Source organism: Melanerpes formicivorus, unplaced genomic scaffold (genome assembly GCF_026170545.1).
Source record: "Melanerpes formicivorus ecotype bairdi unplaced genomic scaffold, bMelFor1.0.p_v2 SCAF_2, whole genome shotgun sequence".
Lineage (NCBI taxonomy): Eukaryota > Metazoa > Chordata > Aves > Piciformes > Picidae > Melanerpes > Melanerpes formicivorus.
The window spans coordinates 42,344,644-42,360,653 of NW_027142354.1; the positions used below are offsets into that span (position 1 = coordinate 42,344,644).

Sequence of the window (16,010 nt, forward strand, 5' to 3'; positions counted from 1 at the left end):
CTTCAGGTTCCTGGGTGTGGGACTAAGAATAACTGGAGTGAAGTGTGTACTGCAGGGAGATGATTTAGGTAGGTTTGGAAATAAATATTGCCATCAAGTCCATCTTTGGGACATATTAAGAAGGAAAATGATCTGAAGTTTGTATAGTGGATTAGCAGCATTTTTCTTGGCATCATGTTGTTGGAGATTCAGGGTTAGGCTGCTCACTTCAAGAGACACAGGGGAATAATGGAGAGAGTCTGACAGAGGGCCGTGAGGGTGCTGAGGGGCCTGGAGCATCTCTATGAGGAGGAAAGGCTGGGAGACCTGGGGCTGTTGAACCTGGAGAAGAGTAGCCCCAGAGGGGATCTGATCAGAGCTAAAGGCTGGGTGACAAGAGGATGGGGCAGATTCTTCTCAGTAGTGCCTGGTAACAGGACAAGGGGCAACAGGTGCAGATTGGTACCCAGGAGGTTCCACCTGAAGATGAGGAGAAAATTCTTTGGTGTGAGGGTGCTGGAGCTCTCAAGTAGGCTGCCCAGGGAGGTTGTGGAGTCTCCTTCATTGGAGAGATTCCAAACCCACTTAGGTGATCCTGAGCAACCTTCTGTGAGTGCCCCTGCTTTAGCAGGGGAGTTGGACTGGCTAATCCCCAGAGGTCCCTTCCAATCCCTTCTGGGATTTTAACCTGTTGGGAAAACATTTGATCTATCAGTTGACTTTAAATCCTCAAAAAAGGACCTGATTGCTGCTCTTTAAAAAAAACAATGTTTTGTGCCACTGGTGGAAGGAACCTCTGTGGTCTTTAAGAAGGAAATGTGTTTGTTTGCATTAAGTTAGTTGAGGACTGATGTCAGCATAGGTAATTCACTGGGCTCATCTTACCCTCTCTGTGGATACCTAAGTGGCCTCTTTCCATATCTCAGAGGAGCAGTTTCTCCTCTCCCATTAACACAGCTCTTAGTATATTTTAAACTTTTTTCTTTTTTTTTAAACTGCAGCAGAAAATGGCTTGTATGTAAAAGGTGAAGGTCAAGCAGGGTGAACTGATACCAAGCCTGGGGAAAAGGGCTACACAAAATTCTGCAAAAGAACTTCAGAGAGCTGCAGTAGGTTTTGGTGGCTTCTCATGATTTTACTGACAGGATAAGTAAGGTAATTAAAATGATTTCCTTACTGATGCCAAGAAAAAAAGTCAGGTTTGGGCTTTTTGTTTGTTGGGGGAGTGAGGGGGGTGGGTGGGTTTTGTTGTTAGGTTTTTTTGGTTGGATTTTTGGGGTGTTTTTTCCCCCCCTGTTTTTCTTAGATGGAAGGAATGTGATGGATGAGAGCAAAAAATGGGATCCAGAAGGGTTTGCTTGGTGAGAGACTGACTGTGTGTCAGTGGGAGTAAGCATTGCTGCTCTTGTTTCAGTAGGTTGTAGAAAGACAAAATAGAACTAATTAAAGAAATTAGTTATCTTGTGAAAATGAATGAGCCAAACAGTGCTGCTGAGCTGAGCAGAGTTTGTCAACTGCTTCTTGACAGTTGATACAGATCTTGGAAATGCCAGGTTTGAGGAATTATTATTTTTTTTTCTACATTGAGACTGTCATAGAATTGTGAAGTTTGGAAAAGATCTCCAAGATCGAGTGCAGCCATCAACCTAAGACAGTTGATGGGTTCCAGCTTAAAACAGTGGAAACCTTGTGAGGGAAAACCTCACACAATAAAATAAATACAAAATATATGTGCCCTAAAATTGGGATCCTTGGAGTTTGGAAGCTGGTTGTGGAGGTGAGGTGGCTTAGGCTGGTGTAGTGGTGAGGTGGTTGGGCTGGAGCAGAGGTGAGGTGCATACATTGGTGTAGAGGTGAGGCGGTTCGGTCTCAAGCAGAGGTGAGGTGGCTGGGTTGATATAGGGGTGAGATGCTTACATTGGTGTAGAGGTGAGGAAATTGAGTCTGGAGTAGTGGCAAGGGGGCTGGGGTAGCAGTGGCCAGTGGTTTTTGCGGTGACAAAGCAGAATGAGGTGAGTACCGACACTGCAGGGCTGTGGTGTGCTTACCCTGGGGTGTTGGGTGGCGATACACCCTGTGTTGTTTCTGAACATTACTCTTGCTGGCAGCGTTTCAGGGAACTTCAGAAAAGCAAATAAGGGATAAGGTTACTGACAATCTGTAAAACCCAAGGACAGAAAATGTGCTTACCCAGCCTGGAAGAGGACAGACTGTTCCCTCAGAGGCTGATGCTTCTACTGTGTCCAGACCAGATCGATGGATTGTAAATATCCATCCAGGGACCTGGGAAAACTGATGAAAAACTTTGTTATCAAGGAGTATCAAATAAAGAAGGAGGCCAAACTTCTGCTTCCTTATTGCCCATTTTCTTCCCATTAATCTGAGTCTGTAATGGCCTCCATACACCAGGAGAATGATGTGGGCTGTACTTCCTTCAGTAATTTGGTTTCTGATGATGAGTCCTTTGGTTGCTGCACTCGTTGCAGGATGCTTCTGAGCATGTTATGCTATTTCCTGCAGCGTGGAAGAGCAGGGTGAAGCTTCTTTTGCACATAGGAAAAAGTAATTCATAAGTCTTGTGTACCTCTGTGAAGAGTATTTTGCAAGATCATGTTGTCTGTGCCTTTGCAGGATGTGTTTCCCTGATGTCCAGACTGTACCAGGAAACACTGATAATTATTATCAAAACATGTGGCACAAAGGCACAGGTGTGGCCTTTCCATAACAAAGAGACACCAACAACTCCCAAAGCCAGTCATGAAGAGCGTGGTCCCCTGTGCTGGAAGAGATTCTTATGGCTCCTTTCCCTGGAGAGAATGGGGAAGAGGAAAACAAAAGTCTCAGCGTAGCCCTGCTCTGACATAGCTTCACTGATGACTTCTGTGTTTGTCTTTCTCTGAACTCTGCAGTGACTTTCCTATAGCCTTATATTTTAGCAAGTCCTGTGAGGAGCAGCTGGGGGTGCTGGGGTTGTTGAGTCGGGGGAAGAGGAGGCTGAAGGAAGACCTTCTTGCTTTTTACAACTCCCTGAATGGAGGTTGGAGTGCAGTGGGTATTGGTGTCCTAAGTAACAAGAAGACACAGCCTCAAGTGACACCAGAGGAGGGATATCAGGAAAAATCTCTTTCTTGCAAGAGTGGTTAGGCATTGGAACAGGTGCCCAGGGAGTCTGCATCCCTGGAGGGGTTCAAACAATGTGTAGATATGACACTCTGGGACATGGTTTAGAGGCCATGGTGCTGCTGGATTTATGGTTCAAGCCAATGATCTTCAAAGTCTTTTCCATCCATACTGATTCTGCAATTCTATGCAAACTGTTCTGGGGAGCACAGAAAGCAAAGTGACCCTCAGGCAGTCATCTCGTCAGAGATCACCTAACATGCTCTGTTGTCCAGGGCATGTGCAATCTCAAAGATCTGTTGTACTAAAATTAGTTTCTAATTGAATTCCCAAGTGTTCTGTGTGACCTCACTGCTGAGAGTAAATGGTGCCTACGTAGCATGGAAATGTCACTGCAGACGCACTCTGCTTGGGCTTGTAGAAGGTCTCTGTTAGCTTGTGAGATACACCCAAGGCATGGAGTCACAGATTGCACTGTGTTGGAAGAAACACTGGAAGGTCATCTTGTCCAACCTCCCTGTGGTCAGCAGGGACATCTCCAACTAGATCAGGCTGTCCCTGACCACAGCAAGTCTGATCTTGAATATCTCTGGGGATGGGGCCTCAACTACATGCATGGACAACCTGTTCCAGAATTCCTGCCAGTCTTTGCTCATGGAGTAGGTTCTCCAACCTACTCCTACCTACAACCATCTTTGTGGCACTCCTTTGGGCCATCTTCAGTCTGTCCACTTTGTGAATTTTCAGGACCACAGAACTGGACATAATACTGAAGATGTGGCCTGACCAGTTCTGAGTTTGATGATCATGGCTTTATCTCTGCTGGTAAAATCCTTGCAGATGCAACCCAAGATCTGATCTGCTTGCCTTGCTGCAGCAGCACACTGACAAATTTGGTTTATTGCCCACTAGGACTCCTCAGCAAGGCTGCTCCTCAATTACACGGATCACAGCCTGTACTGGGCTCTCTGGGTCTTCCCTCCCAGGGCCAGCACCTTGCATTCATCTTTGTTAAACCTCCTACAGTTCTTGTTAGGGAATGGTTGGTAACCTCAGCAGTCTCTGGGAGAAGTCAGCACATCGTTGGTCTGCCCTTGTGAACAAACTAGTGTTAGAAAGTTGGCAATTCTGTATTAAACCAACGTGTTTGGAGGTGAAACTTCTCTATTCTGAGGATAGGCTGAGAGAGTTGGGGTTGTTCAGCCTGGAGAAGTTCCTGGGAGACCTTCTGGTTACCTTTCAGAACTTCAGGGGGCTGATCAGAAAGCTGGAGACAGACTTTAGCAGGGCCTGTTGTGACAGGACAAGGGGTGATGGCTTAAAACTGAAAGAAAGAGAGAGAGACTGGACAGAAGGAAGAAATGTTATCCACTGAGAGTGGTGAGACCCTATCCCAAGTTGCCCAGCGAGGTGGGAGATGCTGCATCCCTGGAACCATTCCGGGTCAGGTTGTTTGGGGCTCTGAGCAACCTGCTCTAGTTGCAGATGTCCCTGCTGACTGTGGGCAGGGTTGGACCTGTAAAGGTCCTCTTCAGCCCATGTAATCCATAATTCTAGGTCCTGATTGCCTGTTAAAAGGAAACGGTACTCAAATCATATGCTCTTTGCAGGGACCTTGTTGAAAGGTGTAGAGATGGAGTGGTTTACTCTACCAGCCCTGAGTTACTGCTGCCAGTTTACCACATACTGTTCCAGAATTCTTCTCATTCAGGCTGTTTACAGTCAGTAAAAGAATCTATTAATGTTCATTGCATGTTTTGAATGGTTAATTAGTAAATCAATAATTTTAGAACATTGGATGTGCAGTTTTCCCTGTATTTGACACATTTATTGGCTCTTGGAGGTTAAATTGCTCATGACTGAAGTTTGCAGCCTTTTTTCTGTATTACTTGGTTTCCCCAATTCTTTGGTGGTTCTTTTCTCTATATCTGTTTTGATCTGATAATTTTAGCTAACCAAAGAGTGTCTGTGCTGGTTCAGACCAGCGTGGTCCCATACATGCCCCTTGGTGTCACACAAAACACTGTTGGAGCAGTTTTCCCTGGGACACCTTTGGGCAGGGCTGGAAGCCGTAGGATCTGTGTCCTCTTCTGGTTTCTCACTTTTCATTCAGATTCTTCACCTCCCTGCATGTCATCTATTACCCCTGACATCCACTGATTTTTGCCACATCCTTCCCAAGGATCATCCTTTTTTTCCAAGGATGCCCAAGGACAGATATGAACAGAGATTCTTCTCTCCCACACTTCATTGCTTTTACAGTGTCCTGTTGCTGAGGTTTTATGTCCATCAGCTTCACTCAGCCATTCAGAGCTGCTCCCAGCTCAATCATTCCATCTCTGTCTCCCCACTCAAACCAATAAATCAGCTTCTTGATGCAATTTATCTTCTACAACATGTGAAAGTCATGAGTGTTCTTTCTGTCTAGGTAGAACAAAAAGCTCTTATGTACACTGCTCTTCATGTTTGGACAATGTGAGAGGTTCTGCACTGTATTGAGCAGTAGGAGGAATGACATGCTTGGGGCTTGTAGAAATTTGGGGGATTTCTCTGGTTTAATTGGGTTTTTTTTTTTGAGTTTTGGGGGTGTCTCTGGTTAGCAGCAGGAATGCTGCTCTCCTTGCTTCAGCACTGGGTGGCTGCACCCATGAAACCACCACAGAACCCAAGTTCCTAGTGGAGTCTTCACTTCCTGGGTGTTTTTAGGGTGCTTGTGGCTAGAGTTCAGGATTCTGTGGATATAATTTTTATTAACTGTTACTCAGAAATGACTCTTGATGTTCTTATGTCTGCTATCCTCAACTCATGAGCCAGCCCCAGCTGCATCCCAGCAAGTGGGACCACCTTCAGAAGTCTCACAGACCTTCAACAGAAGACAGTCCAGGCTACTGTCACTTGAGGGGCTGTGTGACAGGGCAGACTGATTCTGCCTTTAGGATGAGTTTCTAGAGGATGGTTCCAATATCTTTAAAAATTCCCTTCCTGATTCAGTTTTTCTGGTGTAACCACCAGCTGTGTCTTCTGACTGGGTGGGAGGGCAGAGCAGTAGGTGGCTGTGCAGACCATAACTTTTCTTTCTTGGACTTCTTTTCCCATCCAGTTCTGACCCACAGCATGGCATTCCAGAGTGGGTTTGGTGCTGAATATTCCTTTGTTGGGAAAGGTCAGTCACAAGGATGTGCTGGCACTGAGGTAGGGCCTGGCTGTGCCAGTGTGTGAGGTGGCCTCGTGTTGGAATTGCAGATAATCCCTTTTTGTGAGAGAATGGAGTTGTTCCAGGTCAAAGTGGCAAGGAAGTGAGCTACTGCTGTGGAGAGTGCTTAGCAGAAGTTCATGGATGTTCAAAGTTTTTCTGTCTGCAACTGCTGAGTCACATAGCTAGCCAGAAGACAATCCCATAACCCCAGCATGGTGGGGGTTGGAAGGGATCTCTGGAGGTCATCTGGTCCAAGCCCCTTGCTAAAGGAGGGTCACCCACACCAGCTTGCCCAGGATCACAAACCAGGTGGGTTTGGAATCTCTCCAGAGAAGGAGACTCCGCAACCTCTCTGGGCAGCCTGATCTTGGGTTCTGGTTTGTGCCCTTTGCCCCATGTCCTGTCACTGGGCATCACTGACAAGAGTCTTGCCCCATCCTTTCCCCTACCCTTTAGCTCTTGCTGAGCATTGATCAGATTCCCTTTCAGGCTGATCTTCTCCAGGCTCAGCAGCCCCAGGGCTCTCAGCCTTTCCTCGCAGAGATGATCCAGGTCCCTCAGCATCCCTGTGGCCCTCTTTCAGACTTTCTCCAGTATTTCCCTGTCTGTCTTGAACTGGGAAGTCCAGAACTAGACCTAGTACTCCACATGTGGCCTCACTTAGATGATGCAGAGGAAGAGAGAGGACCTCTCTCAATGTGCTGGCCACAGTCTTCTGAATACACCTCAGCAGACCATTTGCCTTCTTGTCCATGAAGACACATTGCTGGCTCATGTTGAGCTTGTTGTCCACCAGCACTCCCAGGTCCTTCAATTTTTCAAGATACTGCTGTGACTGAAACCACAGTTCCTAAATTTTTCCCACAACAGCTTTCATAAACAGGGCATCATTGCTTACCAATAGTGAAGGCAATGTTAGAGCACTTCAAACAACATCACCACCCACATCCAGCAAGTCCTTGCTATGTCTGCTGTCTTGTTGTTAGAGAAACACCTTATCCATGGATTGCTGCTTAGTGAGCTCTGAAAGAAAGAACAATCAGTTTGGGTCATAAAAACGACATCCAAAGGACAGAAGCTGTGATTTATTTTGGGAGATTGAGTCGAGTGGCAAGCAGCACTTTAAAGGTCACTTGTCTCAAATAAACCTTATCTCTCTCTCAAATTTAAAGACATATTGCAGGGTTTCCTTGCATCTAACCTGCATTAAATGTCTTTTACAAGAACAGATTGCAGAGTCCACCAGGAGCATGGGACATGCCCATGTGCTTTAGAGGTGATGGAAATGAATGGGAGTGCTGGCAGGGGGAAGAAGCTCACTGGTAAATGATTAATGAGTTGATAGGAAATGCTCCTTTGGGAAGGCTGGTGGTGTTCTGAGTTGGTCTTCATTGTGTGGTTGGGAAAATGGCACACAGAGGACAGTGTATTTTACCGTGTCTTGCTCCCACAGAACTTCTCAGCCTAGGTACAGGGAATGGTCTTTACCACAAGAACCTCAAAGTCTGAACTAAATTAGGGAATAAAACCTGTGGCAGTGTGTGTGTGTTTGAGCCAGAACAGGCTTCAAGAGCATCACAGTTTGGTAGAGAGCAGGTGTCTGCCCTTGTTCTCCTGGTAATTCCCCCCAAGTCAGTTCTGCTTTTTGTCCTTCTCAGTTCATTCCTGGAGACTTTTGAAAGTTTGAAAATCATTGTGAACATGGATAACAGTGAGCTTAGATGAAGTTTCCTTGTGTCTGTGTTATCACAGTCAGTGTGGGACTTGTTCATGGATAGAAAGAATCCCAGAATCTCAGCTTAGTGAGGGTTGGAAGGGATCTCTGGAGATCATCTGGTCCAAGGCCCTTGCTAAAGCAGGGTCACTCACAGCAGCTTACCCAGGATTGCAAAGTCCAAGTGGGTTTGGAGTCTCTCCAGAGAAGGAGACTCCATGACCTCTCTGGGCAGCCTGCTCCAGGGCTCTGGCACCCTCCCAGTGAAGAGGTTTCTCTTCCTGTTCAGATGGTTCCGGTGTGGGCCTTGTCCTGTCGCTGGGCACCATTGAGAAGAGTCTGACTCCATCCTCTTGATGCTGATGAGCATTGAGAAGATCCCTGCTGAGGCTGTTCTCCTCCAGGCTGAACAGCCACAGATCTCAGTCTCTCCTCACCAGAAATATTCTCCATTCTTTTTCTTAATCACTTTGTGATTTCCCTGTGTCTGTGTTACCACAGCCAGCATGGAACTTCCTCAAGGATGGGAAGAAATATGACTGCAGCTGAACGTGGAGCTCGTTGTTTGGAGCAGGAAGGTTATAAATGTGTGGATAGGCTGAGGGGCTTGCAGCAAACCCATGTTTTGGTTAGGCTGGGGTATTGAATCTGTATGGTTTGGTTTGTTCCCTAATGGACTAAAACTCCTGGTTTTGCAGTTCCACCCATCTCCAGCGTGTCAGGAGCTGCCAGCAGCCATGCCTAGTAATTAGCAAGTGCTGGGTCATGCTGAATGCTGTCCTCTGGCAAACGCCGTGCTGACCTTGCCGGGATGTGCCTCTCTCTTCTCCTGGACGTTAGCACTGCAATGTGCTTGCAGAGGAGCTGGCTGACGTCTCAAGCTCCAGGAGCAGAGGAGCAAGTGTCACCCTGCAGCACAGCCTACTCCAGCCACAGCTTGGTGCTGGAATGGAGGCAGCAGATGGGGAGAAGCAGGGAGACTACCTCCATCAGCACCACGGGCGGTGAAATAGCGATGGCTTAACTGATGTCCAAAGCACCGCGGGCAAGAGGGAAGCTAATGTAGCACTTTCTGCCTGGTGTCCATTAGTGGATGGATAGTGATTTCTGAACATGGTACAAAAACATGCCCTGTGAACCAGTTTATTGGGATTTTAACTGTAACCAGCTAGTGCTGCAGAGCAGAATTAGTTCTCAACTTTGCTGCTTCCCTTCTCTACGTGTTTTTTTTTTTTCATTGCTAAGTTGAAGAGTTTCCATCTGAAAGGGTTATCAAACATTGGAATGGCCTGCCCAGGGCAGTGATGGAGTCACTGTGCCTGGAGGTGTTTAAGCAGTGTGTGGACCTGGTGCTTAGGGACCTGGTTTGGCGCTGACCTTGCAGTGGTGGGTCAAAGGTTGGACTGGGTGATCTTGAAGGTCTCTTCTGACCAAAGCTATTCTGTGATCTCGGTATGTGTCAGCTCTTACCCTGCGTGCTGACACACAGCCAGTGTACCTTTGGGCCATGGGACTGAATTCTGTCAGCTGAGTGCTTTGACCTTTTTATTTCTTTCCCCCCCACCTCATTCTTAAACCCTGAAAATAGAATTTTCTTTTTCTTTGTGGTGGCTAAACATAGGCTTCAAAGTGTTGTGTTCTCTTGTGGTTGGACCAAGTTTGCTGTTTTATACCTCCTGCTTCCATGTTTTATTTTTATGGGACTTTGTGAAAGTTCAGCAGTCTCTAACTTTTCACACTTTGTCCTTCTCCACATCCATGTGAACACAGAGCTTAATCTTATAGGTTGGATGGTTTATGCTTTCTTCTTGTGAGTAAAATGATATACAAAGATAGAATAATGTAAGTGTTAGGATGGTGGAAAATAGTTTTGTAGTCTTTAAATTCCAAGAGACAAGAGGATGGTCAGGCCTGGTTAGCAATTGGCAAATTGAATGCCATTGAAAATTACATGTGACACAACATCCCCCATAATAATTTTGATAATCAAAATCACAGATTTGTAGAATGGTTTGGGCTGGAAAGGACTTTAAAGGTCATCTAGTTCTAACCCCCCTGCCATTGGCAGAGATGCCTTCCACTACCCCAGGTTGCTCAAGGCCTCATCCAGACTGGCCTTGAACACCTCCAGGGAGGAGGCATCCACAACCTGCTTGGGCAACCTCTTCCAGTGTCTCACCAACCTCACTGTAAAGAATTTCTTCCTAATCTCCAGTCTAAATCTCCCCTCTTCTAGCTCAAAGCCGTAGCCTTTCTTCCTATCAATGCAAACTGTTGTAAAAGCTTTCCCCTCATGGTATCACTTAGAAATAAGGGCTCTGGAGCTGGATGATTATCTCACAGCATTCTGTGTGGCTTTGATTCTTCAAAAGCTTACTACTGACTTTTGGTCTTTTGAGTATGAAGAATATGTTTGTGGGCTCTAATTGTGCACTAAGATTTGTATATCTATATACATGTGTTCATTTCCAGACAGATTACTAAAACAGAAGTGTTGCTGTGCCTGCTTGGACCAAAACTGCACAGTATTCTTTCTATGTACTCATTATCCTAAGGGAAACTGAAAGCATTTTATGGTCCAAACCTACTTTTTGTTCTGTATTGATGTTTTCTAAAGGCTATTCTTGAACTGAGGCATGAATTGAATTTATAAACAAGAGTCTTGCTTCACGTGGAATTGCATCATAAGATGATCTTTAAGGCTGCAGGCCAGCATGATCAGTTTGTCATTTTAGATGCTCTTAATCCTGTTGATGTATATCCATTAGCTGTCCTGAAGGTCAGACCTGGCTTTCATGGAAAAATGCATCATTTTCTGTATAAAATCTGAAGGTGACTGGGGCAACCTTGGTCTGAATCAGTTCTTCCTTCAAACCGTCATCAAGTTACAGATTGGTGTTCAACTGTTTAACAAAAGTTTTATGAATGACTTTGTCTCCAGATCAGATTTACACATCTTGTTTTCCTTTCTTTTTTCTCCCTATCCCCAAATACCACTTTATTTCCAGCTTCCAGCTGACCTTACCAAGATGCATCTTACGGACAATCCCCATCCTCAGGTGACTCATGTCCCCTCCAGCCAGTCAGGATGTAGCATTGCCAGTGATTCTGGGAGCAGCAGCCTCTCTGATATTTACCAGGTAAAACTGCATTTGGTCCTTATTTCTCCTTCCTTCTTTCATATTGTATCCAGTTCTGGGTTCCCTGGTTCAGGAGAGACAGGGGAGTACTGGAGAGAGTCCAACACAGGGCCACGAGGCTGCTCAGGAGCCTGGAGCATCTCTATGAGGAGCCTTGAGAAGAGCAGCCTGAGAGGAGATCTGATCAATGCTCAGCAAAGGCTAAATGATTGGGAACAAGAGGATAGGACAGACTCTTGTCAGTGGCGCCCAGTCACAGGAGGAGCAGTGGGTACAAAGTGGAACCCAGGAGGTTCCATCTGAACAGGAGGAGAAAATTGATTGGTGTGAGGGTTCTGGAGCCCTGGAGCAAGTTGCCCGCGGAGGCTGTGGAGTCTCCTTCTCTGGAAAGATTCCAAACCCACCTGGACACTGTAATCCTGTGAATGCCCCTGCTTTAGCAGGGGGATTGGACTGGATGATTTCCAGAGGTCCCTTCCCACCCCTACCATTCTGTGATTCTGTAAACCAAACCAGTGGCCCTTTATCCAAGGAAATCTTGACCTTCTGCCTATCCCTGTGATCTCATGTGACTTGCCACAGCTACACAGAAAGCTCTTTTTGTTGCTTTTCAAATCTTCATATACCAACAAGCATGTTGTGGCGTGTAAGAGTCACATTTGATGATTTATGGGATCATTTTCCCTGTTTCTGAAACAAATTTCATGAATCATTCTTGTGTTTCAAATCCTTTCCTTGATTATTTGTATTTATTGTTCATAACAGATGTTCTGTTCTGCAAACAAAAGCACGGTAATAACCTCACTCCCTGCACTAATTGACTGTGGAAATTCTAGCACTGCTTGCTGAGAATAGAACTTGTCTGAAATCCAGAGATAGCTTTCATTTGTTTACTGGTAATACACTTAAGTTACCTGTCTCATAGCAAATTGTAGAGGTGGGATTTTGTCATTCTGGCTGCTGAGGGTGCTCATCCAGGGTTTGGCTTGCTTGATCAGTGATTTCACAGCTTGTCTACTGTCAAGTTGAAGTCAGACTGCAAGACTGAGTATAGAACAAGTGTTGAGCACGATCTGGCATTCTGGTGTCCCCAGTATAAGAAGGACATGGAACTGCTGGAGCAGATACAGAGGAGCCAGGAAGATGATCAGAGGGCTGGAGCACCTCCCCTGTGGGGACAGGCTGAGACAGTTAAGGATGTTCAGCGTGGAGAAGAGAAGGCTCCTGGCAGACCTTAGAGCAGCCTTCCAGTATCTGAATGGGGCTATGGGAGAGCTGGGAGGGACTTTTGACAAGGGCTAGTGGTGATAGGGCAAGAAGGAATGGATTGAAGCTTGAGGAGGGCAGATTTAGACTGGATGTTAGGAAACAATTCTTTCCAGTGAAGGTGGTGAGACACGGGAAGAGGTTGCCCAGGGAGGTTGTGGATGCCACCTCTTTGGCAGTGTTCAAGGCCAGGTTGGATGAGGCTTTGAGCAACCTGAGCTAGTGGGAGGTGTTCCTGCCCATGACAGGGGATTGGAACTAGATGATCTTAAGGTCCCTTCCAACCCAAACCCTTCTGTGATGTAGGGGTAACTTCTTTTTAGACTCCTGTTCCCTTTCCTTGGATACTGTCTGGATACTATTTTCCACACTAGAAACAAATCAGTGCTGTAGCTATTTATAGCCAAGTAACTTTAGAAAGAAGGCTTTAAAAGCTAAAATCCTTTCAGACCGTGAAGTGTCTCTATGCATTTTTGTCCTATTTAATCTGTTATCTTCCTGCTTCTTCAGATTCGCTTGCTGCTGGCTAGGTCAGGAGTAGCTTGTATCCCTGAGAGGGTATTTTCAAAGTCACAGAAGTATTTTGGTTGGAAAAGACCTTTAAGATCATATACTCCAACTGTTAACCCAGCACTGCCAGGTCACCAATAAACCGTGTCCCTCAGCACCACATCTACACAGCTTTGAAACCTCTCCGGGGATGGGGACTCCCTGGGCAGTCTGGTCCAGGGCTTGACAATCTTTTTGAGGAAGAAATTGTTTCTAATCATAGAATGGTTTGGATTGGAAGGGACCTTAAAGATCATCTAGCACCAACCCCCGCTGCATGGGCAGGGACTTCTGAGCAAGACCAGGTTGCTCAAGGCCCCATCCAACCTGGCCTTGAACACCTCCAGGAAGGGGACATCCGTGAGCTTCCTGGGCAACTAGTTCCAGTGTCTTACCACCTTCATTGTGAAGAATTTCTTCCTAAAATCCAGTCTAAATCTCCCTTCTTCCAGCTCAAAGCTATTCCCCCTCTTCCTATCAATAAAGGCCCTCCTGAGCTTTCTTGTAGGCCCCCTTCAAGATAGTATCCTACTTTAAAGAAATATTCAACCTAAACCTCCTCTGGCATAACTGGAGGCCTTTTCTCCTCCTGTCATCAAGATGCTCTGTGAATTCTCTGGTTTCTGAGAGGCATTGCTTGCAGATGTTTTGTAACTTGGCTTCATTTTTTATTCTTTTTTAAAGTTTTCTAAGTCAATAGAATTGATTTAATTAGTCAGAGTCACCAGAACTAGCCTGTGCATTGTACCTTAACATCTCATGTCTCAGGATGCTGATGGGCAGTTTTCCTGACCACCGTCTGCTTGCCCCTCTACCTGAGGAGTTTGGTGAGCTTGCTCTGAGTGAAAAGCACTTAAAATATATTATTGATAACAAACATGAGTGAATACTCTTATCACATGTAGTTAATTGCATTGGAAATGCCCAAGGAGCATAATTGCTAACCAAACAAGAATGATAGAGGTAAAAGAAATGATGGAATAGTGTATTTATATACACTGGAGCATATAAACAATGGTGAAAGGTATTTTGTGTGCCCTAAGGAATTAATAATTTATTAATGTGGAAATGATTTTCTATTAATTTTGAGGAGTGTGGACCTTTCAGGTAGCATTTTCCTTCTCAGTCACATTAGCCTGTCTGGTTTTGCATCCCAAAGGGAACACAGCTGACAGTTTCCTGGCTGGCCAGGATGATGTCTGGGGCAGCTCACCTCTGTTAGACTCATGTGGGGTCCTCAAAGATGATACTGGAGCAATGTATGATCATAGCCATGGTGCCAGTAATCCTGAAAGAGGACAGTGGAGAATCTAGCATCTGATCAGCTGTGGGTGAAGATAACAGAATAGAATCATAGAATTGTTTTGGTTCCCCAGAAATGTAAAGCATTTTTGCTTGGAAGAGTGTTTTAGGTTTGTTTGTTGTTGTCGTGTTGGTTTGGTTTTGTATGTCTGTTTGTTTGTTTTTCTTCTCTGTTTTGTTTTTTTCATTCAGCCCATTTCTTACAGCACCATTAGATTCAGAGCTATGGTGTTCAGACAGAAATAGGGGAAGCTCTGTGGTTACACATAGAGAAATTCCAAAGAGGGATTATGACTTCTGCAAACAACTGTTTTGACCTGCAATAGCTATCCTCAGGGAAAAGTAATTCAACAGGCATTAAAGAGTGAAAACATCTTTCTTTACCCTTCCATGGGAGAGGCTTTGAGGTGTCCAGCCAAGGGAGCACAGATAATCCAGATGAGATCTCTGGATGTAGTTGGAAGGGTCTCACTTCTGCCCTGTATCAGTAGCTTGCGGTGCTGTTCTGCTAATGACCAACCAATTTAAGTCTATTTTTTATCTCATCTGTTTGGTTCTGTGTGTTGTGTGTTTCTTTTTTTTCTTTAAATCTTCATTTATCACTTTGTCAGTAAGTACTGGTTGTGGACAGCAACATCATTCCCCAGCAATAATTCCAGTTGTGGTCAAGGTTTTGGTGTTAAAATGGATTATCTGTAAAATCTACAACAGGGATGTAGATTACTGAGATATTTTTTTTAATCAATTCTGAGAGAAAAAAAATGAAAAGAAAAAAAAATAGGCTTGGATATTTTTCTCTTGACAGAATTGACATGAGGGAAAGGGGGAAAAAGCTCTCTTGCTCTGAATAGCAGGTGGCATCAGAAGTCATGAGCACTGAATTACGTGACCACGTGGAGTCTTATGGCACAGGAAATCTTTTGTGAGCCATATTTAGTACTTTTTTTTTTCTGTCAGTGTATGTTTTTTGCACACATTGTAAAGCAATAATTGCCATTAGCACCAGAACATGGCCAGTTCTTACACCATTGACTTCTAAAAGTGTAGGCCAGCGTGCAGGATATCAGCATCTGGCAAATCTCATAGAATGGTTTGGGTTGGAGAGCACCTTCAACATCATCTAGCTCTAAGTCCACTGTCATAGGTAGGGGCACCTTCCACTAGACCAGGTTGCTCAAGGCCCCAAGGAGGGGGCATCCACAACCTCCCTGGACAACCTGTTTCAGTATCTCACCACCCTCACTGTAACAAAATTCTTCCTAATCTCCAGTCTGAAATGATTTGGATGTTTGATAGTGGAAACAGCTGGGACATCATGCTTGGGAAGAGCAGCTACTTCTGCAGACAGCTTTATGAGCAAAAGCCTTCCTGTTCCTTCCAGCACTGCCTGACCTGCCAATGCTTTGTTGACTGTCTCCATGTGATCTTTGAAATACAGTTTGAAGACCATCTCTTACTTCGTAGCTTGATCAAATAATAATTTAGTTATCCAGAAAAGAGAAGATCTGTTTATTTTCCTACCTAGGGTATACAATGATTTCTCTGTAGAACCTATAGCCTGAGTTTTGTTGTCTTAGCTCGAGGTTATCAATTAGTACTGTAGTCTGTCTGCCTAAAAAATTGGATATAAATTGTGGTATTTAGATGAAGAAATGCTGGAAAAGTCCTTGAATAAAAGGCTGCACTGATCATGTGCTGCTGAGACTCTCCAAGCACAATTTGCACTTGGGCTTTATTCCAAAAC

At 45.1% G+C, this 16,010-nt stretch overlaps 1 protein-coding gene across 9 annotated transcripts in view; it reads left to right on the forward strand.

Moving 5' to 3' along the window:
* Window positions 1–16,010, forward strand: part of RAPGEF6 (Rap guanine nucleotide exchange factor 6) — a 149,981-nt gene that overhangs the window by 83,875 nt on the left and 50,096 nt on the right. For 8 of the 9 annotated variants that reach the window (XM_068158152.1, XM_068158198.1, XM_068158170.1 and 5 more), the window contains one exon: window positions 11,018–11,149. The exons of the other annotated variant lie outside the window; for it this stretch is intronic. In XM_068158152.1, the coding sequence (XP_068014253.1) occupies window positions 11,018–11,149 (132 nt within the window). The remainder of the gene's footprint in view (window positions 1–11,017; window positions 11,150–16,010) is intronic. 9 annotated transcript variants of the gene reach the window in all.